General features: G+C 38.5%; 1 protein-coding gene across 10 annotated transcripts in view; it reads right to left on the bottom strand.

Annotated features, from left to right (window-relative positions):
- The window catches only part of NFIX (nuclear factor I X), a 170,707-nt gene that overhangs the window by 73,154 nt on the left and 69,783 nt on the right, over positions 1–27,770 (bottom strand). For 9 of the 10 annotated variants that reach the window (XM_063449554.1, XM_063449549.1, XM_063449551.1 and 6 more), the window contains one exon: positions 13,293–13,824. In XM_063449554.1, coding sequence (XP_063305624.1) covers positions 13,293–13,824 — 532 coding nt within the window. Of the gene's footprint in view, positions 1–13,292; positions 13,825–14,128; positions 14,763–27,770 lie in introns of those variants that run through there. The other variant, XM_063449552.1, reaches the window with a different exon arrangement.

The following is a 27,770-nucleotide window of genomic DNA, read 5'->3' as shown; positions in this document are numbered from 1 at the left end:
AATCATATATATCTACTGATATGGTTAGAATTCAAAAGACATATGCTGTGCTGTGTGCTTTGAATCTCCTTGGGGAGAACATTTTCATATAAAAATAGTATGTTTTCTGTTACATTTTTTCTGAATACATTTTAGAGTTAAATATTTGCATAAAATGAAAATAAAACCTAGATTATTATTATTATTATTATTATTATTATTGCTATACAGTATTGTTGTTTTACATATAAAGCATTAGCAACACTATTATGTGTTTCAATATTCCTTTCTATGTTTAAGAAAAATATTAAAAGAAAATTTTAATGCAGAAAATATTGTAAACACTTTTAAAATGGCAAACTTTTGTTAAACACCCAAACTGTTCCTCAATAAAAAAAAAAAAAAAAGAGTCATATTTATGTCACTTGATATCCGCTATCAAAGAACCATATCCTACTGAGAAGTCAGCAATGGAAGAGTTAAGCTCTGGGTGAAGACAGCCTGTGTAATTGTGGTGTTGGTGAGCTGACAGCCGCATGCTAATTACTGACGACCAGAGAATAATTACTCTCCTGGCACTTGCACTTACAGTCACCACAGCAATCTCTACACTTACCATGTCACCATACTGCGCCCTCTGTCATTAGCATGTCACCCCTCCCTCCACTTTTCACACACAACACACTTCCCTAATAGATATGTTTTGAACTATTGTGTCTCAATACTACATGTAGAATGTGTAAGCTCTTTAGGGCAAGCTTTTTAGTGGTCCCTCTTCACTGCCCCTTGTTCATGACCCTCTGCATATTAGAGTGTAAGCTCTGGAGACTCATTATATCAGGTATTTCTTCAGCAAGGAAAGATTAGTCTAGTTTACACTAAGAATGCCATTTCCCCGCTTTGTATCTATGTATTTCTTTATATTAAATTATATTGTTTATTAGGACAGTCAGTTTAACCCGTCAGAACTGTGAAATAAGCACTATTATTATTTATTTATACTATTTTTTATATATATATATATATAAACACATATATTGTTATGCATTTTATGAAGACCAACAAATCTAGGCATTTATAGAAACGTGAGGTGGCATAGGCCCTTGTCAATTCTGTTCCTTCTGTCTGAAGATTGTAAACTCCCTACACCACTATTACTCCCCCAGCAGTCAGTAAATTGCTTATCTATCCGGTATCCATGCCCTGTTATGAAACGTCAATTCTACAGAACAGTATTGCCTTTTTCCTTAGTGTTTTGTCATGATGCATAGTGGAAAAGTATACGGCTTCACTGGATTTTTTGTAGTTAACAGTACATTTGGAGAGGTGTGTGACAGAGAGATGTGGAGATGGAGGAGAGAGAAGTAGACAGGGCCACCTGCAGTGATGAGGGGGAGGCCAGCACCAGCCTAAGGCCATGTTGACACAGATTAGTGAGAGAGTGTCAGAGGTCAATGAGACAATGATTGGAAGGTCACCACAGCAATAACATGGGCACGTGTCAGAGTCAGGGGGGCACATCACTCAAACACTTACAGGCAAAGGACAAAAAGATAGAAATACATTAAAAAAAACTATAAATCAGACTGCGAAAGACCTTAAATGCATCAAGATTAACCTTTTACCTCTATATTGCTGCCGCTGACCCAGAAGAAGATAAAACCACAAACTTCAACTTCATTTATACTCAAAAAGGGAGGGAGAGAGGGTTCTCTACAACTTCAAAACATATATGCATTACATCCTCAGGTTGTTTTTTTAGAGGGTTTTTTTTTTTTTTACCAATGAGTTATTTAACGTTTTGTTTTTCTTCTTTCAGAACTAGCATAAAGTCTCTAACAAGTCTCTAACACGACAAGAGCTCCACCATGTAAAGGAAAGGTTGTAAAATGCACTGCACACCAAAAATAATTCCAAAACAACCTCTAGATTGTAAACACATTCCAACAGAGTCCTCAAGACTTGTGATAGTTTGTTTCTTTATTTATCTCTTCTATCTCCTTTTTTGCTTTCAAGTAGCTATATGATTAATAATTATTTTCATTTTTTTTAATAAGCGATAATATTACCTATAGTAAAAATAAGGTTAATTTATAAAAAAATTATAATAATAATAATAAAAAATATATATATATATATATATATTGCATAGGTCTGAGTAAAGCCTGGCTCTTTAAAGGAACACTACACTTAGGAGCACAAACCTGTATTCCTAACACTTTAGTACCCCTGTTCCTAGTTATATACAGATTTCCATCCCCTCTACCCAGTGTGCAATAAAAGTGAGTAAAAAAAGTTTTATTTACCTGTTCCCTGCTCCAATGTGCTTTCCTCTCCGCCTCCTGTGATGTCATTGAAGAGGCATGGTCTCCTCCAGCGTGGTCCAATCCAATGCTCTTCATAGAGGAGCATTGGGGACCTGATGTCCGTGCTTCTAATAGTAAAGCATTGAATCAAATGCTGTCCTGAGAGCTTCTGTGTCAAGTGACCAGGTTTTACTCGGTCAGTGCAGCGGAAGCATCTCTGGTGGCTGTGGCACCACTAGATGGATGTGGATTTAACCCTGCAATGTAAATGTTGCTGTTTCTAACTATTTCATAAAATGTTTCTAACTATTTCATAATAGTTTTACGTTGCAGGGTTAAAATGACAGGACCTTTGACATGAAGTAAGAATAATAATAAAATACATAATAAATAATAATAATAATAATAATAATAAAATTAATTTAATTTTTTAAAAAAAAGTTTAAAAATGTTTTCTCCTTTGTACTGGAGAAAGCAGTGACGCTAAAGTCAACAACTCTATTCACATAACTCGGATTATAAGCAATTAAAATCAAAATGACAAAATTTAGGCTAATATACCTGATTTGTAGAAATTATCCAACTCCTCTATAATTAGTCATTTAATGCTATTTAATGCTAATGCTTTATTGCTAAGTGAACATAAGACAACTAATTATTGGAAATTGGCTAAACTTTTATTTTTATATTATAAAGATAAAATATCACTTTTCCATAATTCATGTATTCCTCAACAGGCCCAAATGACCTGAGATGGGTTTATTTATTTTGTATTAGTGTGAATTTGTGCAATCTGTGAGAAAGCCCTGCAATATAATTGGGGAAAAGGCATTACTATTGCAGTCTGAGAAAAGTAGATAGGAAAAAAGAAATTGAGAACCTCCTTATAAAGCTTTAGCAATGGTGGTGGAGAACGCAAATGTCAGAAAGAGGGAAAATAGTAGATTAAAGTTAACAGAAATTTGAGAAGGAAAAGGAAAGGGGGAGTGAACATGCTAAAAAGCAGGAGGGGAGGGAGAAAGAGAGAACAAAAAAAATAATATAGTGAAGAAACGAGACAACAAAGAGCAAGAATTAAAAAAAAAAAAAAAAAATATATATATATATATATATATATATATATAAAACGAAAGGCAGCAAAGTTACAAGAAAACAGAAAAATAAAGCGTTCCAGTAAACCCACAGGGAGAGGACTGGGAAGGGTTAATTAGCGAATAAACACTACCGCAGGCTGCACAATGCTCCTCTGTGTAGGAGCTGCTCTGCCCTCCTCCGTATACCTCTGTACACCTCCGTATACCTCCTTCTCTGCCAGAGCAAACACACAGAGGGTAAACTAACCACAGGACAAAGCAATGACAAATGTCACCTACAGGTGCAGGTGACTGTCCTCATCTGACCCACCCTTCCCTCCCAATAATTTAGTATTTAGTAACCCAGCTTCAGAGTTACTATATATTCTAACTGTAAGATTCTGGAACTTAAGTATTTTATTACCCTGTAACACCTTAGCCGTAACTCGGCTCCTGAGTGCCTTATTACCCTGTAACAACAGCGCCTTATTCTTATCTGCCGTCACATTCTATGTTTCTATAAATAATATCAGGAAGTATTACTTTACTGAGAGGGTAGTGGATGCATGGAATAGCCTTCCAGCTGAAGTGGTAGAGGTTAACACAGTAAAGGAGTTTAAGCATGCGTGGGATAGGCATAAGGCTATCCTAACTATAAGATAAGGCCAGGGACTAATTAAAGTATTTAGATTGGTATTTAGATTAGATTAATTGGGCAGACTAGATGGTCCGAATGGTTCTTATCTGCCGTCACATTCTATGTTTCTATGTTTCTATTACCCTGTAACATCTTATTACAGTAACCCGGCTCCTGAGTGCCTTATTACCCTGTAACATCTTATTACAGTAACCCGGCTCCTGAGTGCCTTATTACACTGTAACATCTTATTACAGTAACCCGGCTCCTGAGTGCCTTATTACCTTGTAACATCTTATTACAGTAACCCTGAGTGCCTTATTACCCTGTAACATCTTATTACAGTAACCCGGCTCCTGAGCGCCTTATTACCCCTGTAACATCTTATTACAGTAACCCGGCTCCTGAGTGCCTTATTACCCCGTAACATCTTATTACAGTAACCGTCTCCTGAGTGCCTTATTACCCTGCAACATCTTATTACAGTAACCCGACTCCTGAGTGCCTTATTACCCTGTAACATCTTATTACAGTAACCCGGGTCCTGAGTGTCTTATTACCCTGTAATATCTTATTATACTAACTCGTTTAATAAGGTAAACATTAGGTACATATATTCTTTCCATTAAATAGACTGATGAATACAGGAAAGCCTTTAAACGCATACTATAAGCACCCAGACCACTTCATCTCATTGAAGTGGTCTGGGTGCAGTGTTCCTGTTCTTTAAACCCTGCAATGTAGGAGGCTTCAAGTAAGGAGGGGAGCACTATAGTGTTAGAAATACAGTTTTGTATGTCTAACACTATAGTTTCCCTTTAAAACCAAATCAGCCATTGTAGATTAAGGGAAGAAGATTGGCGAAAGAACATTTTAAGGTTTGATACAACTGAAAAATGTTAGGGTGTTAGGTGAATCTGTTTTAGTGTCAAGAACTAGAAAGCTGTTTTTCATATATCCAGTATTGCCTACTACCCACAGGGCATACAGCCACCAGCAGACCACAGCTCGAAAACAGTTTATTAATGAAAGACACCAGAGTATGCTGACACAAACTGTAGCACGGTAGCCAGCAACCTGGCACAATTCTGCATTCTCCAGCAAAACACAAGGAACTGTAGTTATCGTGGTCTAACATAAATGCATGGCTGTGGATTTTTTGAAAAAGCGTGAATGTGCTCGCTGCAGTGGTCTGCCCAGCCACCACATCACAACATGTCCATCCAAATGAGCAGCTGTGGGATGACCTATTTGGAGCAGAGATCCACTTCCTGCCAGCTTGATACCACTCTAGCAAGCACTGGCATTAGCAGAGACCAGCATTCCTCATGGAAAGCTTCATACAATCTGTAGCATCCATCTTGGCAAGGTACGTCTACTCTGTAGACAGCATTAGGAAGGTGTTCTAATGGTTAATACATTCATTGCGTCTATGCAAATGTATTGTACGTGCATATTATTTTAAATACATTACACATTTATCAGAGACAAAAAATGTCATCTCCTACTCTACTAGACAGGCCTAAAAGTTACTAGCCTGGAGGGTTCTTGGCACACTCACCTGGGGTGAATTTCTATTTGCTAGATGCGAATTTTCACTTAGCAGTGGCTAGTGGGTGCCTGTAAATATTTGGCCCTGCATGTCAATTTATCACATGGTCTGTCCACTCGTAGATCATATTCTAGAATCTCATATTGCACAGACGGTGGCATCGTCTGTACAGTTAGACAGATAGACGCACACATGGACATACATCTGCATGAATATTTTGTAATAAGAGTTTTTAAAATGGCTGTATTATTTCCTTCAATATTCTTTATAGAATCCGTGGGATAGTGGAGAGTACATTCTACAACCTAACAAATGCTAACATTGCCATAAACATGATTTTATCCGGTATGCCAAGGCACAGCCTTGCTTCAACCAAGGCATAACACATGTGGGTTTGTGGCCTGGATACCCATCCCTTTTTCTGTGAACGGGGCTTTTACAGGGGAAGCCCTATATAAAAGGACTTCAGGTGGGACGGGAACAAGCAGGGAAATGGGTGTGGCCTCTGGTCTGGAGCACGGAGTGGGCAGGGCTAAACATCACTCCTCCCACACAAGTATAAACAGAAACTGTGTTAATTTGTTTGTCGCACATAGTTTCACATGTGCTCATTTGTTTGTCACACAGAGTTCATTTGGCTTTGGTACACGTGGATGTAACTCCTGCAGAAAATACTATATATCAAGCACAATGGTTAAAAATGACTGTTATTCAAAGCAGTTAAAGATCCAATAAGCATTTTTTTTTATTTTTTTTTTTTAAAGCCCCAAAATATTATTCCGTACAGTTCAAGATGCATATTTTGCATGTCCCTGCATTGTTTGGATTTTGTGCAGCAAAAAAATATGAGGACTGTGTTTGTAAAAGCCAAAATATCACCCTTGGAAGTGCCAGGGATTGCTAATCCAACCCCAGCAGATCACAAAATGTGTTAAGTGCAGGATAAAACATAGATTTGAAAGCATTGATGGCTTCTCTTTACAAACACACCACGCATTTGTGCGTTTGCCCGTTGGAAACCACTTTTCAACAGATGACGTATGTACAGATAGGATGTGTTTTGTAAAGTGTAGCATTTCTTAAAATAATATCTAACCCTTTAAGAGCTGGAGAGTTAAATTGTAAGGATACTCCTCTTCTTATCTATCTAGTTGTCTCGTTTGTTTTGTTAATTTACACAAGCATGTGTGCTGTTGGCCCTTTTCAATGGACTTTCAATCACTGGCTGGCAATTTTATTTAGAATTTTATCCAGAGTAGGACAATGGAAGAGTAAGTTTGGAAAAGAATATCAGATTGATTCAAATACGATAATACGGGTGGGAGAGGAGAATCTACTGTGAGTTTTAAATAGAAAAAAAAATGGTTTATTTCAATACGTAAGGGTCCCCTTTCTCTTTCCACACACCTCTGGGGTCTCTCCTTTGCTCTGTCCTTTTCTCCCCACCCCCACCATCAGGAAGGGAGGAATGCCAGAGTCCCCATCCTCTGTCCCCAGCGTCTGTTCGATCGCAGATGTCTCCGTGAGAGGAAATTCAGCTGCTCCCATGTTTATTTGGCAAGAGAAAAGTTGGAACGGAGAGCGTAAAAACAGAAGGGAGGAGAGGAGTCACTCCTTCACTGCCAGGGGGGTCCCAAAACCAGGGGACATACTGAGACTATGAGAATCATGATGTAGAATACAGAGGAAGTTCATTCTTACTTTCTCTATGTGACACATTGTCACAGACAAAGGGTGCTGTAGTCTATATCCCTCCCAGTAAAGCGTGACTTAAACAGAAAGGAGTTGTAGGTCAAGGAGCATGTCTCCACAGCTGATAGATATATGGTATGTGTTCCTTCAAATATGTAGCCCACCAGACAGAAGGAAGCTATGTGACACAGAGTCTGTCCCTTCTACTACAAGGTGACACAAGCATTAGGATGTAACAGGCAGGAGGGGTTTATGGGACATGAAGCATGCCCCTCACAGCACAGTGTGACACAGACAGGAGGGAGCTATGGAAATCTAGTCTGTCCCTCCCAGCACAGGGTGACACAGACAGAGGGGAGCTATGGGACATGGAGTCTGTCCATCCCAGCACAGGGTGACACAGACAGGAGGGAGCTATGGGTCATGGAGTCTGTCCCTCCCAGCACGGGGTGACACAGACAGAGGGGAGCTATGGGACATGGAGTCTGTCCATCCCAGCACAGGGTGACACAGACAGGAGGGAGCTATGGGATATGGAGTCTGTCCCTCCCAGCACAGGGTGACACAGACAGGAGGGAACTAAGAGACATGGAGTCTCTCTTTCCCAACAAAGCACAGGTTGACACAGACAAACGGGGTTTGTCCTGTCAATAGTAAATGCAGAATAAACACTTCCTCAGACATTTGAAAACACTGCTACAGTGAATTTATTTATAGGCCGGTGGCATTTTTTTTCCCTGTGGCAAAAGGGATTAAGAACAGTATTTACAGTAGTTATTCATGATTACCATATTAGAATATTTGTAGAGTTTGCTTCTTTTGTTGAAGCAATGTGTTAAAAAAAAAATGAAATAGCCTTTGCAAGATTCTCTATTCATAGCACAGTTAGATTTGCGTACACTAGGCACTCTAAAAATCCCATATTATTTGTAAAGCGGTTTAGAATGCTGGGTCTAACACCTACTTACAGGTTGGAGATACATGCGCTTTTTGTATCTCTAGCATGTAGTAGTAGTTAAGAGGTTAAGCATTCCTGCAATGGATGAATGGTGAGTAGAAAAATGTCAACCCATCATTTTCACCTGCTCAGGTTTCGGGAGTGGGGCTAAATTAATTTCCAATTTAAAGATAAGAAACACATTATAATAAGATACAGCTGGGACTGATGTGACAACTTCCCATATGAATTATTAAAAGAACTGCCAAAATAACAGCAGCAGGACAGGGGGATGACATTTCTGGTGGGGTAATATCTTTATCTAGCCTTTTTAAGTTTTAAAGGTCTCATGCACAGTGAGGCAATAATTTCTGACACTCAAGCTGGACGGACCCTGACTCTTTATCTCATTAAAGTGGTGTAGATGCAGTGTCCATATCCCTTTAGCCCTGCAGCTGCAAACAGTTTACATTGCAAAGTTAAGATGGCTTCAAGACAACCTCTGGAGGTGCTTCCTGGCCTTTCACGGAGTTTAACTCTGTGAAACGATGCCGGGCGTTCTCTTGCTTTGTAGGAGGATGACCAGCGTCTTCTAAAACCCCCATAGGAAAGCATTGTGTCAAAGTGGTCTAAACTACTAAAAGTGGGCCAATCACCATTATAACCAGTGGAACCAGCAGGCACATTGTATTGGTGACCCCACCCCCCTTTCCATGTTTGCATTACATTTCAGAACAGACATTTTTTAGATATAACCCCTAATTCCTTTGAAGAACTGTACATGAAAAAATAATCTTGCTTTAGCTGTTTGCATGGACTATACCTAATGTGATTTTTAACGCATGTCTCAATGGTAGCTATTGCTTTCACTACATAGCAAGTTAAGATGATTCACAATAGCAGAGATTTAGTGTCTGGTGACAGTGACAAAGGCAGGAGGGCATACTATTACATGGTTTCTTATTTACATGACATGTTGACACTAACCCAGACAGAATGGAGAGTCAAACCTAGCGTCCTGCATACACTACGTGATGAGTGTGTCACAGTCCAAAAGGAGCTCTGCTTTATGGGAGTCTTGCACATGTGACATGGTGACAGAGACACAGGAAGAAAGAAGTTTCATAGATTCTGGCATGTTGACAAAGGATGCATGACAATGACACATGGAGACTATGACACATAAAAGATATAACATATAGTCCAACTTATACGACATGATGACCGAGATGTGCTGAAGGAAGTAATTGACTGTGGAGTATGGCCTGAATGGTATGCTGACAGTGAGAGGCCCAAAGGAGTCGTTATACACAAAGTCCAATGTACATGGGATGGTCACATTTACATAAACAGGAAAGAGCAATTGGCCTGTACTGCATGGTGACAGTAACAAAGAACAAAAAGAGCAACTGTACACTGCGTGTGTCATAAAAGAAATAGCGACAGAAACCAGTTACCATGCATGGTGTCTGGCCGACACAGTGTCAGACACAGTTTGGAGAAGTTGTAGATGAAGTCTGGCCCACATGGCTTGGTGACAGTGACACATAGTGGAAAGACTGATTGTACATGGAGTCTGACCTACATGGCACAGTGACAGAGACATACTGGAAGAAGCATTCAATCATGGAGTCTGGCCCATGCGGTATGGTGACAGTGACATAAGCAGGAAGAAGCAATCATTTGTGGAGACTGGCCTACACGGCACAGTGACTGTGCCAAAAACAGGAAGGAGTAAATTTACATGAAGAATAGTATATATGGCACAGTGACACACACAGGAAGGAGTGATTGTACATGGAGAATGGTCTATGTAGCACAGTGACACACACAGGAAGGAGTGATAGTACCTTGAGAATGGTCTATGTGGCACAGTGACACATACAAGAAGGAGTGATTGTTCATGGATAATGGTCTATATAGCACAGTGACACACAGGAAAGAGTGATTGTACATGGAGAATTGTCAATATATCACAGTGAAACACACAAGAAGCAGTGATTGTACATGGAGAATGGTCTATGTAGCACCGTGACACACAGGAAGGAGTGATTGTACATGGAGAATGGTCTATGTAGCACCGTGACACATACAGGAAGGAGTGATTGTACATTGAGAATGGCCTGCGTAGCACAATGACACACACAAGAGAAGCAAACATACATATGTCTGACCTACAAGTCACTATCACAATAACACACATAGTAAAGAGTAATTGTACATGGAGAATGGCCTATGTAGCACAGTGACACACAGGAAGGAGTGATTGTACATAGAGAATGGTCTATGTGACACAATGACACACACAGGACAAGCAAACATACAGTAACAAACATAGTAAGGAGTAATTGCATATGGAGTCTGGCCTACACAGCGCAGGGACAGTGACACACACAGGAGAAGCAAACATACAGAAACAAACATAGTAAGGAGTAATTGTATATGGAGTCTGGCCTACACAGCGCAGGGACAGTGACACACACAGGAGAAGCAAACATACAGAAACAAACACAGTAAGGAGTAATTGTATATGGAGTCTGGCCTACACAGCGCAGGGACAGTGACACACAACGGAAGAGGCAAACATACAGAAACAAACACAGTAAGGAGTAATTGTATATGGAGTCTGGCCTACACAGCGAAGGGACAGTGACACACACAGGAGAAGCAAACATACAGAAACAAACATAGTAAGGAGTAATTGTATATGGAGTCTGGCCTACACAGAGCAGGGACAGTGACACACACAGGAGAAGCAAACATACAGAAACAAACATAGTAAGGAGTAATTGTATATGGAGTCTGGCCTACACAGCGCAGGGACAGTGACACACACAGGAAGGGGGCAACCACACATAAGTCTGGCCTACAATCAATGGTGACAGTGACAGGCAGAGAAAGAAAATAATTTTATGTAAAGTCCGGTCATCATATAAGATAACAGTGGCAAACGCAGGAATTATATATTTATAAATGGTGCCTGGTCACCATTATGCAGTGACAAGACAAGTGTGTGCAAATGGTTATGTTGTAGGAGCAGGCAGGTATATACGTCAAGAAACTATCTCTTTCACTTCAAAGAAAGGCAGATTGTTTTTCACACTCGCCATGTTTTAATTCTGAGAGTTATTAATATAGATTACATGGAACTATCTCATTCACAAACTTCAATCTATTCATCTATCCAGCAAGCTCTATTGATTGAAATAATACTGTATTCCCCATGAATTGCCATCCTTCTTGCACTGTTTCTGCAGACATCCATATACTGGAGTATAACTCAAAATAACATTTAATATTATTTTATTCTCTTACAGCATGTGTGCCTTACTGTTAATATTAATGTCTATTCTGTATATTATGTTGTCTGTTCAGCAAGACAGGATACTTTTCTTCTTGCAGTTTCTTCTTAATTTTATCAGTGCCCCTGCTATATGCAAGCTGTGCAGAGCAGTGACCATCTTCTATATTCCCTCGCAAACCCCAGTGTGTGTGTGTGTGTGTGTGTGTGTGTGTGTGTGTGTGTGTGTGTGTGTATATATATCAGAACAGGATAATTTATATCTACTTATGTTATTTGGAAGAATGAAAATATAATTCTAAAATTATTAGCACTTGTACCCCTAGTACATTTAGACCAGAATTAAATACTTCATTATTAAGATGATGACAAGTATGAAAGTGTAACTGTCAACTGTATAATAATTAATTACTCCCTAAATCATTAATATTGTATAAACATTTAGAACAACTCTGTCCTGACACTTCTTTGGAAAGTTACATTTCTAGGAGCAAAAATATTTAGTAATTGCATTAAATGAACTACAATATGAGTTTATATGTGGTAAGTAAAAAATATAAAAACCAAATGACTTATAAAGCTAACTAAAAAAGTGCTTATATAAATATAAATATGATCAATTAAGATTACTTATTACTGAAAATGCTATATATAAAAAAAAACAAATATAATTAATAATAAACATAAAATCGAGAGAAAAAAAATACTAATATTGGAAATATGTACCACGCTAAACTGTGTGATATCTAGATGATTGTTTTTTATTCAACCTCCTTATCAAATGTAAGTCCACTTCTTTCTCACATAATTAATATGGTTAGGTTTTTTTCTTCCCCCAAAACATGTTTTATATTTTTTTAACACCTGTACCATCTGTTAATATTTATTTTTAAATGTATTTTCCTCGTCTGCACAGAGACCAGACTAAAAAGTCATCTACTAACAAAATACACAGTTCCATGTATTTATCATTAACATTTTTATGCATTGATTTAGTGCATGATTAGAGTATGTAAGACCATTGTTTATATATGTGTGTGTGTGTGTGTATATATATTATTATTATGTTATTTTTTTTTAAGTTACAATTATTTTTAAGACAATTATTTGGAACTGTATAAAATAAAATAAAAACACTAGATGGTTATTAATATTAGGTATTAGGATATTGCAAATTAATTTTTATTAGTCCTTTCTCAGGTAATACATATAGTTGTCTAGTTGTCAACTGCAACAGACAAAACCATTTGAATTAAGTTTCTCACTGTGTCAGAAAGCAGTAAGCCACTTAATATGTTATCTAAGTGTAAATCAAGGTGAAGTTTAGGGAACATGGCATTATGTACACTCAGAATTATGGTATAAAGTGATCAACACACTTTAGAGCCAAATCTGTATGGTACAGCTATAACTTGGATGTATAGTAAAATAAAATTTTACCCCCTGACCCCTGAAGTAAAACATAGCCAAAATAAAGTTTTTGAGAGGGAGGATAAATACATTCCAGAGTATGATAAATAAAAGAAATGTGGTTTTATATATATATATATATATATATATATATATATAATTATATATGTCTTGGACTGGTAACTATTGTGATAACTACACAAATATACTTATATATTTAAGGATAAGGAACAGATAGATATAACTAACCTTCTCAAAGAGGATGGAAAACTGGAATATTGTCAGTATAAGTGTGCCAATTATTAAAATCATAGAGGTCTTTTAAGAATGTAAATAAAAATAGCAGTACTACTGTGGAAGTGAAAACATAACTGTAGGCGTGGTAGACCACAGCGCAAGACTTACCAGGCGTGTGGACAAAGAAGGCCAAGTAGAGGTCCAACTCTTTGATCGACACCCCAATGTGGTGGGGTTGGACGCACAGCCCTGGATTGGAGCACTGGGGTGACTTGTAGAGACGTTCCCCATCTGTGCTTTCCAGCGGAATCCCCTTAAACAGGATGACCATCACCAGGTCCAACCTCCACACCTTGTCTGCTTGGCGAAGGCAGTCAATCCTTCGGATTTTCCCCTTCTGGTCTGGGTTGGAGAGGACACAACACGGAGCCTTCTTCCCAGTGATGGTAAGGACAAAGTCCTCTCGGAACTCTGGCCGGATATCTTTCCTCAACTTGGCCAAGAGTCGAGATGCCCATTTCTGCTTTATCTCAGGCTTCTCACCCAACAACTCGTCCTTCACTGCTCTCTCCTCGTCCTTTGACATCCGCTTCTCGTGTTTCTTAAAATACTTGCGTTTCCTAGCCTGGAGGTTGAACCATGTGTACGAGAAGGCGCGGACATGTGGCAGAAGCGCTTCAATGAAAGGGTGAAATTCATCCTACGAAAAAAGAGAGAAAGAATAAAAAAAATGAAAGCTACAGCAAGCAGATTTGAATTTTAAATCAATATATGAAAATACACATTCATTAAGAAGCTACACCAATTTCCTTTCTTCACATTATATTTCACCACTTTTCTTCTAGGTTTTTGTACCAAATAGTAACATTTTCCTTTTAATTTAGATTAAATAATAATGCAATTATTTTGTTCATTTGATGAAAAATACATAAAAGTTAATGTTAAAAAAATTAAAGCTGTTCTATGAAAATTGTGTTACGGAACAGTTAATGGGGGGTGGTTACCATCTCTTGGTGTCATATCGAACTGCCGGAGAAACTTATAACCGTCCAAATTCAGAGCTCAGCAAAATTACAGAGAGAGAAAAAGAAAAGCATGGATATACACAGAAAGGAAAAGCGAGCAAGATTTGGAATTTGTATAAAATGGGGGACAGATATGTCACTCTTCACACAAGAGGATAGGTCATCCCTTTCCAAAATGATTGAATGTTTGTATGGAGGGTAAAACGCAATCGATTACAAAGAAATATGATTTTTGTTGGGTGATAGTATTATGCCCTCACAACTTAATAATGGAAATGGGCCTATACAGATTAAATAAATAGGTAAAAAAAAAATCTTGGTATACAGAACAAGAGAAAGCGATAGAGGAACAAATAGCGAAATCACCAAGAAGAAGTATGCTATGAAAAAAAATGCTTTATATCCGTTGGAAAACTGCAGAAGAGAATAAATAAAAATGGGGAAAAAGGGGAAAGATGGAAATGCTTAAAAAGGGAAAGGGGTGTTAATTTCTGAAGGGGGTGACGAACTGCAGAGAAAGGGTTTTTTTCCTGTCCGCTTAAACTCTCTTTCGTTCCCTCTCTCTCTTGCTTTCACTCTCCGTGTTGAATTGGTGGCCAGCATCGATGCCAGGGAAAAGAGAGAGGAGGAAAAAAAAGAGAGAGAGACTGATTCGAACAGACCCACCTTTTTGGCAAAGTGAAATGAAGAAGCTAGCCAATGGCAGGGATAAAGGGAGGGGAGAGAGTGAGAGAGAGAGAAGAGAGAAAGGAGGAGGGAAGTGGAGAGAGAAATAGAGAGAGCGTGAAAAAAAATATTGAAGGCAGAAAAAAAAAACGTTTTGCCAAAACAGACAACTTAGGGAAAAAAATAAAACATACGCAAAAGTTTGACGCCTTGCTTTCTTTCAGTGTAATGTTGTTGGGTTTTTTGTTTTGTTTTTTTGTCACTCAATTCGTTTTCTCCGGTACTTTCTATCTTCATTTATTTTGGTTTCATTTTAAATTTTTTTTATTTATTTTGCCCCGTGTGTTTTGGCCAAACACTGTAAACATTCATGGCTTAGGACATTGGTAGGGAGCAGCTGTCTTTCATTTGCTGTCCTTTCTTTTACGCTCCCTTTCCATTTTTTTTTTTTTGCGTCAAATATCTACTACTAAAATCTACGCTCCCTTCCAAAAGTTAATACATCATTCTTCCCCGGTTAAATTAAAAGCAAGTATTCAAAATGCATTTTGTTTTTGTTTTTTTCTCTCTTACTCCCTTTTTTTCTCCACCACTCCTGTCTTGTTCCCTCGTTCTCTGCGGTTTAGCTGGCACTGCCCAGATTATTCTAGCCAAGTCACACATTTTAAAGACACTGCTTTTCAGAACAAAATTTCTCTCTCCTCTTTCCCAGCTTTCTTAATTCAACCCCATACAGACACACACAAACATATACACTCTCTTTCTTTTCTACTATCCTTTTAACCTCTTCTGCCTTGTAGAGTTTAAGGGCACATGTCCGGAATGACCTCTGTGGGTTTTTTGTTTTGTTTTTTTACTACAATTTTGCAGCCACAAATGTATCTTTGTCTATCATCTGCCTGCCTATCTATCTAAACACACACATACAGTACATACATACACTCGTATTTAGTTTCTATTTACATTTCACCCTCTTTTTAACATTTCCCATACTCAGAAATATTTATTACACGTGTATGTTAAGTTTTCTTTGAAAGATTCCATATAAATTAAATTGAAAAACAAAACAATGTTTTTATCCCTGTTTTTTTACTCCTCTCTCTCTCTCTCTCTTTTTCCAGCTTTTGGATTCTTCTTGTAATAAAGGCGTACGTTTTCCATTCATCTCTTGTGTTTTAATCATTCACTGACTCCCTCAATTACTGCCAGTTCTGAATGGCTTTGTACAATGCCGGATTTTTTTTCTCCTTTTTTTTATCTTTTATCTGTTTTATTCAGCCTTTTTATCCTTTCTCTCTACAATTCTGAAAAAATATTCTTCCCAGACCCTGGTTTTGTACTGCTATTTTTTTTTTTTTTATCCCTTTCCCATTTTACTTCATCTTCTTTTCTCCTTTTACATTCCTTCATTCCCCTACTTGTTATTTGCCTCATTATCACTTTTTTTCAGGTCAGTTATATTTTTGTTTTCTTGCTCTCTCCATTCTTTTTAAATTCATTGTAATAATGTCACCTTTTCATTATATCTCTTTTCTTAATTTCATGAACTTTTTTATGTCTTCTAAAGTATCTCTCACTATACATTTCTACACGGTTCTTTGTCTCTCAGTTACCCTACTTTTTTTTTTCCTTCTAAAATTTTTCACCAGATTCTCATTTCCTCTTGTTTCTTCAACTAGGTAATAATTGCTGTTCTTATATTTTTTTTTATAGTTTTGTCTCTGTTTATTCTCACTCCCTTTAATTGCTCTCTCGCTCATTGTTTCTCCAAGTTTCTCTACTTGTTTTGTTGTTTTATTATGTGTTTTTCTTTAGTAAGTGTTGAATAAATGCTCTCTCTCCAATTTTCTCTTGTACTCTCACTTTCTCCCATATGTAGTCTGTCTCCTTCATGTAACCTTTCTTTTTTACTTTCTTTCTCCTGTAATCTCTCTCACCTGTAAAATTTCTTGCTCTCTCTCTCCTTTGATCTCTAGATTTTTAACTCTCATCCTGTAATTTGTACTGCATTCTCACTCTTTCTCCCTATCCTAATCTTTCAGCCTCCCTCCTGTAATCGTTCTTACTTTCTCTCTATCTTTCTGTTGTACTCTCCCTTTCTGTCCCTTTTATACCTTTTCGCTTTCTCCCTCTCCCGTCTGCAAACTTTCCGTCCTGCAACCTCTCTTTCTCTTTCTTTATGCCTTCTCTCTCTTTCTTGGCATTAGCGCGTTTTTACCTCTCTCTCGGTCTATTCCACTGTTTGATGTCTTTCTTTCACTAATTCTCTCCAGCCATCTCTTTTGCTATGTATATGCCTTTCTCTCCGGCAATCTATCCTGTTTGTCTATTTTTCCTTCCTGGAATCTCCCTTACCATTTCTGTATGCTCTCCCTCTCGTTTTTGGCATGTGTCTCTTTTCCCCCTTTTCAACATTTATTTTTGTCTTTCTTTATTCCACTACTTTCTTTCTTTCATGAAGTTGTTTATTACGTTCTTACTCATTTATCTTTTTTTTTCTGTTCACTTTTGCTCTGATCTTCAATTCCACTCATCGACCGCTCTGATTACCAATCTCTCTATCCCCTCCTCACTCTCTCACTTACGCTATCAATATCAATTGTTTTTGCCCTAAATTATGTACACAAAAATACTATATATATATATATGAATATATATCTGATTGTCCTCTTTATGTTTTTATATTTTGCGCCGAGTGGCACCTATTCAGTCTATAGACTACTGTTGACTTTACTGAGCTGAGTGCTAGACTTCTGGACTTTGTTTTATATATATATAAGAATAAAGAATATATATATATATATATATATATATATATATATATATATATATATATATATACACATACATACATACACACAATTTAATGTGAATATTTTGAATATGGATATGTGTCTGTATATTGTTTGATTGTGTGTGTGTATGTGTGTGCATATTTACACACACACACACACACACACACAAACACACATATATTTACACTTATATAATATAAACAACCACACAATATAAAGACATATCCATATTTTACATTTACTTGCAAGAAAAAAAAGTATTCACCAACACAATTCTTTTGTGGAATGCGCAAACATAACACTTACTTTTAGATCCATGAGCCTGTATATATCTATTTAAAATAGTATTTCTATTACACAACTTGCAGATTTCTTTTTCGTAACAGAATATTTTTTACAAATCTCCAGATAGCACTCCTATGTACTCATAAGCATTTTTACACATTTTAAATGCTTAAATATATATATTTATATATTTTAGAGCACTGGAGAATAAATATTCATACATCTTGCATTTCAATATTAGACCAGATATGAGCAACAGGCAACATTAAATGTGGTTGAAAATGTGATTTCTTATATTTTAGTGTATGCAGACACCGTTTTCAAAATGACTGCATTGTATAAGTGTCTGTGTCCACCAGAACGTGTGTTAGTGCTGTGCATCGCATAATAAAACTCTAACAACTACAAACCTTAAGTTACTAAACGTACTTGTATATAAATCTCAACTTCAAGAAGTCTACTCTAATATAATGCTACTGCAATCGGCAAGTAAATGGCAGCTACATGCATGTACCTATCAGGAAGTGATGATAGATCACTGCACAATTAAATACCTGGCATTTATTACACATCAGCAAAGAAAAAGAACAAAAAGAGAAATCAGGAAAATCAGCATCCCAAAAGACAGACAGAATAGATAGCGCCAATTACAGAATATGCCGGAGGGAGGTGTGTTTGGAGAGGGGTGGGGGGAGGGGGGGGTGGGTGAAGGTGCAAAACAGAGGGAAAACATATTAAACACGAAAAAAAATAAAAAGTAGACAAAAAATATTATGTGTTATTCTATTTCTCAAAAATAATGGATTTGGAGAAAGGCAGTTAACCAAAAGACCAGAATACTTCCCAATAAATGCCAGATAGTAACAAGAAGGTGTCTGTACAAAATAAAATAGAAAACACAAACCAGCAGTAAAAGTATTATGCAGAGCTGATACGATAGGGAACATACTATCCGCCATCCAACTTACATAGAACATAACTGGCAACACGGAACTGCATTGGCAGAAAGGGAAATTAATCTGAAAGCAACATCTTAATTGTAATCTTCAGCCATAGAAAACACCAGACCTATATACTGGAATGAATTAATTAATTCACTAACCCAAAGCTGCATCGGCGCTATTACATTTCTTCACAAAATAGGAGCATCTATGAACTCCCCTCAAAAAAAACATTAATACCTTATTGTATATAACCAAACTAATATATAAGTCAAACAGACTCGCATTATTATATAGGCCTGAAAAAAAACACTTTTAAACAATGTAAAGTAAATAAGGTCCCTGACGGGGAAAAACTGCCAATAGTGCGTTGAGATTGCTTACATGGGGAAGTACAGAGAGAAATGTCTTGGAAAAGTTGAAATCAAAGTATTTGTCTTTTTCAACATTACAGCGTATGCTTCTGTGCAGAAGAAATAATCTTCATTATTTTACCTCCAGTTGAAATTCTACGTGTTTCCTGACGCACAGAATTAAAGTCCAGCATTGTGCAAATATGACCATATATCATATTCCAAAGTGACATACATACTCGCCACTAATGGCTCATATAAAATTCTGCTTCACGGGGAATTCAGACGAGAATTTACAGGCGGTTTTATCGTTTTTTTTTTTACTGTGTTTTTCTCCACAAAGTTGGTTCTGAACACTGAAAAATTATACGCAGCACAATCAAAGGCCACAAATGGTTTCCTGATGCAGGTGAAACACAATAAAAGTATTGACTTTTTTTTTGTGGTTTTTGCAGTACGTACAATACACGCAAGTGATACTTGCTGAGAATTCAAAGTAAATTATAAAAAAAAATATATCATATATATAAAATAATATTTAAAATAGCAAAACTGAAAACTGACTTTTTCTAGTTACTCCAGATATTTTGGCCTACATTTTGAAATTTGCTCTCAATTCACTTTGAATTCCCTCCAATTCTCACTTCAGTAAATAACCCTGCTTTTCTTTACTCCGGAGACGAAGACAGAAAGGTGAATTTTTTGTTCCAACAATTCTGTGCATGTACCAGTTAATACATAAAAATCAATAATAATCTGCAGCAGAAAGATAACAATTCAATAAATTGGGGATTGTTGGGAAATGCTAATCCAAACCGGCCACACTGTGATTGGAAAAATGATCCAGCTTAATTGTTTTCCCGGCTTGGATATTTCAATTTAAAATGTTCATTTTCTTTTTTCTGGTCGTACAATTATTTAGTACATTAACCCTAGTGTGTAACATTGCCGATTACTTCCTTTTACTAACACTCAAAAGTAAAAAAAAATAATAAATAAACCAAACATAAGTATATACATTGTTTATTATAGTCCGGGTTACTTTTCATGAAGTCATTCTTTTATAAAGCCTAGACACTTAGAGAAAGGTTTATCAAAGTGATCTGAAAAGTTTGGGTTTGTTGTGCAATAATGTGTCAAAATTATTAGTCTTCTTCAAGTAGTCTAAAAAGTCTCACTTTTTTTTTGCTTTTTACTACTACCCTGTCACTTGCAATTAGTACCAGAATAAAGGCACATCACTTTCTATGGCGAAAATTAGATTGAGGTAGAGAAGAAAAAAAAAATGGAATTTTTTATCTTTTTTTATGTAAAAGAGGAGTGATTAATAACGATCTGGATGTGATTGCCAAAAGCCAACACAAAAGAAAAAAAAGAAGGTTGAGGCGCAAATGAGATAAATGTTCAGTACACAACAAAATGGATAAATCATGCCAAAAAATACGACGCAAAAAAAAGCTGCAACACTTTGATAAATCTGGTCCATAGAGGAACTTGTAGAACACGGATTTACACAAAAATCCTCAGTGATCTTTCACACTCACATTCCCTGAAACCTCAGCTTCATTGTTAATTCACTTGCAAATAATAGCTTTAAAATTACTCCTTAGTCCTTTATTTAATAGACTCTTGAAGAGGCTAATGAGCACTGTATGGCAGCCATAACTGGACTTTACATGCTCAAGGATTTTCTGTCAAGAAGCGATGGCTCTAGAAAACAGTGCCCAACAATTCTCTGCACTGCATTTTGCAGAAAACGCTGTAGCACAGTACCTGATAAGCACAGTACCTGTAATTTTATGCGCATGTGTTCTTAACAGAGAATATTCCGATATATATGATTTTATGTACATATACAGGTCTAAATACCTCCCAATTCACCCCTCACTCGGCAAATTAGAATGTTTAATTCAGAATACAGCCCAACTTTTAGGCCAATGAAATTACTGTGCCAGATCTCCATATCCCAAAACAACACTCAAAACAAATAACTCATTATGTGTTAATAAGCTGTGTATATATATATATATATATTCATTTTATCATAATATAATTTTTTTTTTAAGGGATACAGAGAGACAGAGCATACTGAAGTGTGAAACAACATTTTAAATTTAGGTCAATCGGACAAAGCTAAATTTTCAATTTGGTTATTTAGGGCTAAAAAGGTAAACAATTATGTTTGCATTTCCAAAGCTGACATTTTTGTGAATAACCTTAAAAGATGGAGATTGAATAACCTTAAAAGATGAGAGAGAGAGAGAGAGAGAGAGAGACAGATAACTAGATTTACATGTATATATCAACTTGTATGGAGAATCATAGATCAGCAAATTGATAGACATTTCTTGATATCTAGATAGATAGACATGCAGAATTACTTGGGAAATAAAACAGATTCTGTATATTGTATGTACGTTGACTTTTACATAAATCCTCCTTACCCTGCAGTATCAGATCCTTCACAGATTACGTCTGCCCTAGTTTAATAGGACAAGTTCAAACACAACACCTAAAAAGTCAAAGCTTAATTACTTCCTCATTACACAGGCCTGTGAGAGTCTTATCTGAATTGTAATGGATATTGCATCTAATAATTCATGCAGCTCTATGTGTTTATTTCATTGTGTGCTACTAGCAATGTACCTCACAGAGCAAACAGGTAAAATCCTGCCAATAATCTTAATATGCAGACGAGGAATAAATGCTACAGCTGTACCCAGACAGCTATGATGTGATTATACAGAGAAGCACACATGCAAAGTATAAGATAATCCTAAAACATAGAGTTAACCCTCTGTTACACAAACTAATATACAGAGCTATCAAAGTTTAGACAAATAAAAATAAAAATACCTAAAAGTGGAATTTTATACTTTGACATATACAGTGAGGGGGGAAAGTATTTGATCCCCTGCTGATTTTGAACATTTGCCCACTGACAAAGAAATGACCAGTCTATAATTTTAATGGTAGGTGTATTTTAGCAGTGAGCAACAGAAAAATGCATGTCAAAAAAGTTATAAATTGATTTGCATGTCAATGAGTGAAATAAGTATTTGATCCCCTATCAATCAGCAAGATTTCTGGCTCCCAGGTGTCTTTTATACAGGTAACGAGCTGAGATTAGGAGCACTCTCTTAAAGGGAGTGCTCCTAATCTCAGCTTGTTACCTCTATAAAAGACACCAGTCCACAGAAGCAATCAGATTCCAAACTCTCTACCATGGCCAAGACCAAAGAGCTGTCCAAGGATGTCAGGGACAAGATTGTAGACCTACACAAGGCTGAAATGGGCTAAAAGACCATCGCCAAGCAGCTTGTTGAGAAGGTGACAACAGTTGGTGCGCTTATTCGCATATGGAAGAAATACAAAATAACTGTCAGTCTCTCTCGGTCTGGTGCTCCATGCAAGATCTCACCTCGTGGAGTTTCAATGATCATGAGAACGGTGAGCAATCAGTGCAGAACTACACGGGAGGATCTTGATAATGATCACAAGGCAGCTGGGACCATAGTCACCAAAAAAACAATTGGTAACACACTACGCCGAGAAGGACTGAAATCCTGCAGCGCCCGCAAGGTCCCCTTGCTCAAGAAAGCACATGTACAGGCCCGTCTGAAGTTTGCCAATGAACATCTGAATGATTCAGAGGAGAACTGGGTGAAAGTGTTGTGGTCAGATGAGACCAAAATCGAGCTCTTTGGCATCAACTCAACTCGCCGTGTTTGGAGAAGGAGGAATGCTGCCTATGACCCCAAGAACACCATCCCCACTGTCAAACATGGAGGTTGAAACATTATGCATTGGGGGTGTTTTGCAAATGGCTCATGGATGGGTATTCCAGCATGATAATGACCCAAAACACACAGCCAAGGCAACAAAGGAGTGGCTCAAAAAGAAGCACATTAAGATCCTGGAGTGGCCTAGCCAATCTCCAGACCTTAATTCCATGGAAAATATGTGGAGGGAGCTGAAGGTTCGAGTTGCCAGACACCAGCCTCGAAACCTTAATGACTTGGAGAAGATCTGCAAAGAGTAGTGGGACAAAATCCCTCCAGAGATGGTGGGCAATTACAAGAAACATCTGACCTGGAAATTGACTTGCAAATCAATTTATAACTTTTTTGACATTTGTTTTTCTAGATTTTTTTGTTTTGTTTTGTTATTCTGTCTCTCACTGTTAAAATACACCTAGCATTAAATTATAAACTGATAATTTCTTTGTCAGTGGGCAAACGTTCAAAATCAGCAGGGGAGCAGACATATTACTCCTGGGAGAACCCCACTGCACAGACTTAATGCACTCTTGTACTGAGATACACAGATAAAATATAGGGATAATGAAATCCTGTGCAAAAGAGCTGACATTCAATACTGTACAGAATCAAATGGTAAAAAATAAATAAACCTGGTACTACAAAACAAACTCTTTGTTACAATGAAAGATACCAAAACAATTAAGGGATAAAACTTTTCTGAATACAGAGCTAGCAATCCAATTCAGAGATCAACACCATTACGATTAATTGGGAAAGTATGAGTAATTAGAACACTGGGCTCCTAACCTGAAAAATGAAACCTGCAATATACAAACAGACACATAGTAGTGCAGGGCAAAAGGAAGCACTTGAGCAAAACATGTTTAATTGGTAAAAAGGGAAGCACATTACTTGACCCCAATAGCTTGGTTCTTTGGTCTGAGAATGTAAGAAGCGTTATGTTTCAAATTATCATGGTTTCTGTAAAAAATGAGTCCATCACGAGTTCCCCTGCAGGCTGCCACATTTAGGGAAATAAAGCCAAATGCTCCTTCTTATTCCATGTCAAAGTAGTGTCTATATGCAAGTTCCAGACTATTTTGCACCCTAGGAACGACCAGCTACTTGCACCCCACAGTGTCTCTTTGTCCCCCCAAGACCCTATGTGTGTCGATGTGCCACCCTAGCTGCTCTGTGTGTGTTTGTCCGCCACAGCCCACTGTGTCTCTTTGTCCCCCAGCCCCTCTGTGCGTCTCTTTGTTCTCCCAGCCCCACTATGTGCCTATCGCACCAGACTCTCTGTGTGTCTTTTCCCCCAGACACTCTGCATGTCTCTTCTCCCCAGCCTTCTGTGTGTGTTTCTTCCTCAGCTCCTCTGTGTGTCTTTTCCCCACTAGACCCTCTGTGTGTCTCTCCTCCCCACAGCCTTCCGTATGTCTCTGTTTTCCCAGCTCCTCTGTGTCTTTGTCCCCTCAGCCCCTCTGTATGTCTCCTTGTTTGCCCCAGCCAAGAGGAGTTATAGAAAGAGGTTATATGGAGTTAGGAGGAGTTATAGGGAGAGGTTATATGGAGTAATAGGAGGAGTTATAGAGAGAGGTTATATGGAGTAATAGGAGGAGTTATAGAGAGAGGTTATACGGAGTAATAGGAGGAGTTATAGAGTGATGTTATATGGAGTAATAGGAGGAGTTATAGAGAGAGGTTATATGGAGTAATAGGAGGAGTTATAGAGAGAGGATATATGTAGTAATAGGAGGAGTTAGAGAGGTTATATGGAGTTTAGCAGGAGTTATAGGGAGAGGTTATATGGAGTAATAGGAGGAGGTTATATGGAGTAATAGGAGGAGTTATAGGGAGAGGTTATATGGAGTAATAGGAGGAGTTATAGAGACAGGTTATATGGAGTAATATAAGGAGTTATAGAGAGAGGTTATATGGAGTAACAGGACGTTATAGAGAGAGGTTATATGGAGTAATAGGAGGAGTTATAGGGAGAGGTTATATGGAGTAATAGGAGGAGTTATAGGGAGAGGTTATATGGAGTAATAGGAGGAGTTATAGTGTGATGTAATTCCAGTAAAATACAAGTTTAGCAGGCTAAGATTGCCACAAGGCATATGTATGTATATGTGTTTGTAGTATCTGGTTAATTACACGTAGCTAAGATACTGTCATCACTGTACTGACCAGGTGCAGGAATGTAAGAACTGGAATTACGCGTCCCTCTCCTTTGTATCAGATGAGCCACGTGGTTAGACCGGATGGATGAGTTTAGACTCTATTCATTAAATAGGTTAAGGGTATGTGTGGGTGTAGTTAATTGTGGGAGGAGCTACAGTGCTATATAAGGAATGTACTCTATGTATTCAGTACTCAGACTTTGCTGTATTTTGGTGACGCTAGTCCCTCTGAGTCCCGATCGGTGATCCAATAAAGAATCTCTTCCTTCCTGAAGAAACCTGTGTCCATCTCTCTGTGCTTGGCTTCCGTCAGTTTCTCCGGTATCATTTGGTGCATTGGCCGGGAAGCTCATCGTTCAACGGTAGCTGAGAGGCAGAGGCGTGAGACGGTCTATCTTTGCCCACGTTCTCTACGGCTGCACCCCTGAACTTCTGCGTGGACCTCCCTTCGTCTCGGCGCCACTGGTCTGTTGTCCAGGAGATCATCGGCCTCTACGTGAGAAGTGCTGGGGTGTCCCCGTCGATGAGTGTGAACTCAGGTTCAGGAACGAGGAGGTAAGATAACTGCTGTTTTAGACGGCAGGACCCGCTAGGGGTATACCGATTGTGCGGTAGGCCCAAAGGGGTTTTTGAATCTGTATCTGCCCCCTCTGTCGGAGGGAAGGAGCGAAGGCGCACCGCTCGATCGAACGCTCTTTAGTCAGACCGTTTGATTTGGTTAGTCAGGCGGGGTCCTGGTGTAAGATAGCCCTAGCCGGACACCGGTGTCTTGTCTAGACTAGCGTTCTAGGGTGTATATTACGTTCGCTAGGTCGGAGGGACCGGGAGACTAAGCGGCGCCTGTGTAAATTCGGTTCGCTAGTTCTCATCCTATCTGGGCTAAGTGGGAAGGCGTGTAAATTTGGAACCCACTAGACTTTTGATAGTACGACTAAGAGGCGCCTGTGTAAATTCGGATCTCTAGCTCGTTGTATAGTGCGACTAAGAGGCGCCTGTGTAAATTCGGATCTCTAGCTCGCTATGTATATGTGGTGATTGGGCAGTGTGGCTAACCAAAACGGGTGTATATAGTTTTAGGTAGTCCATTCAAGGTACTGGCCAATAGTTTAGTTGGGAATTGTAAATGTGTTAACGATTGTTTTAGTAAAGTGTATATCTTGTTAGATAGCGCGAGCTCAGCCGTCTAGCGAGAGTGTTAATAGTGTGTTGCTGTATTATAGTGCACGGTACCATAACCCTGTATATTTACTGACATTATATAATAAGTACTAATCATTGTCGTCCATTGCATGTTTAACACCATAACCACTAATAATTGTATTGTGACCTTAACTTGTGCTTTGACCTATGCTAACCGTACTGTAACCGCTATTTGTAAAAGACGATGTTACTGGGGTGTGTTATAGACGGGTAATTCGTATATAGAGAATTATAGCGTGGGTGACTGTATAGTTACGCCAAAGGGCATAATATTGATTATATAGTGACTGGTGTAACAGCTGTGTGTGTACGGGAATTCCCTGAGTGTTTATTGTTATTGTGTACGTTTCACTTGGTAACCGTACCACGTGGTGCTGTTGCCAGAGGAAACGGGTGTGACTGTTGAATAGTACGCGTGTATAGTATTCGTTGTCGACGACGTTCCATTGTTAAGTATGGGTGCGTCGCAGTCAACGATTCCGGATCCCTTAGGATGTATGGTTAAGAATTTTAAAAAGGGATTCAAAGTTTGTGATTTTGGGGTAAAGATGTCTCCTGTACGTTTGGTCACTTTGTGTACTAGGGAGTGGCCTACTTTGGTTGCGGCATGGCCGCCACGTGGCAGTTTGGATCCAACTCTGGTACAGCGCTTACACGTGGCTGTATCGGGTAGGCCTGAACTTTACGGCCAGTTTCCTTATATTGACTGTTGGAGACAGGCCGTAAATGACTCGCCAAAATGGCTCCAGACATGCCACGAGGAGCAGTGTCGCCTCATGGTAGCTAGGACTTGCTCGTCCACTAGGACTGGTGTTAGGCCCATTTTGGACACGCCCCCTGAGTCCGAGATCCCTTTGCCGCCCCCTTACTTTCCGTTAAGAGGAAGTGACGCAAATACAGGAAGTCCTGTAACCCTTCCCTCATTACCCTCATCCACTTCCGCTTCCTCCTCCAGTACAGGATCCACCCCCCCTCGTACTAAATCTCCCCTTCCGGAACCAGAACCCACCCCCATTAGAAACGAATATCCTGATTTGGCGCCACTTCAGACTTCCGGTCAAGCTTCATCTAGCTCGGCCCGAAGTGTTCTATTCACTACCTTTTCCCAAAACCAACCTCCCACATCCCCATACCCTATATCTCCCCGACCGGAACCCATGACTGACGCTTCCCTACGTAGCCCCATCCAAACCCGACAGTTGACTGGTGCCCAACAATTAAAGCACTATCAGATGCCTCTTCGCTTAAATCCCGGGTCAGCTTATATCGATGCCGCAGGTCAAATGGCACACGCTGACCCTGTCTTCGTATATGTCCCTTTCACCACTACCGACCTTTTAAACTGGAAGACCCATAATTCCTCGTATACTGAGAAACCACAAGCTATGACTGATCTGTTCACCTCAATAGTACAGACGCATAATCCGACATGGGCTGATT

The sequence above is a fragment of the Pelobates fuscus genome, chromosome 3 (assembly GCF_036172605.1).
Source record: "Pelobates fuscus isolate aPelFus1 chromosome 3, aPelFus1.pri, whole genome shotgun sequence".
Classification (NCBI taxonomy): domain Eukaryota; kingdom Metazoa; phylum Chordata; class Amphibia; order Anura; family Pelobatidae; genus Pelobates; species Pelobates fuscus.
The sequence above is the reverse complement of the archived record's forward strand: the minus strand, read 5'-3'. Positions and strand labels throughout refer to the sequence as shown.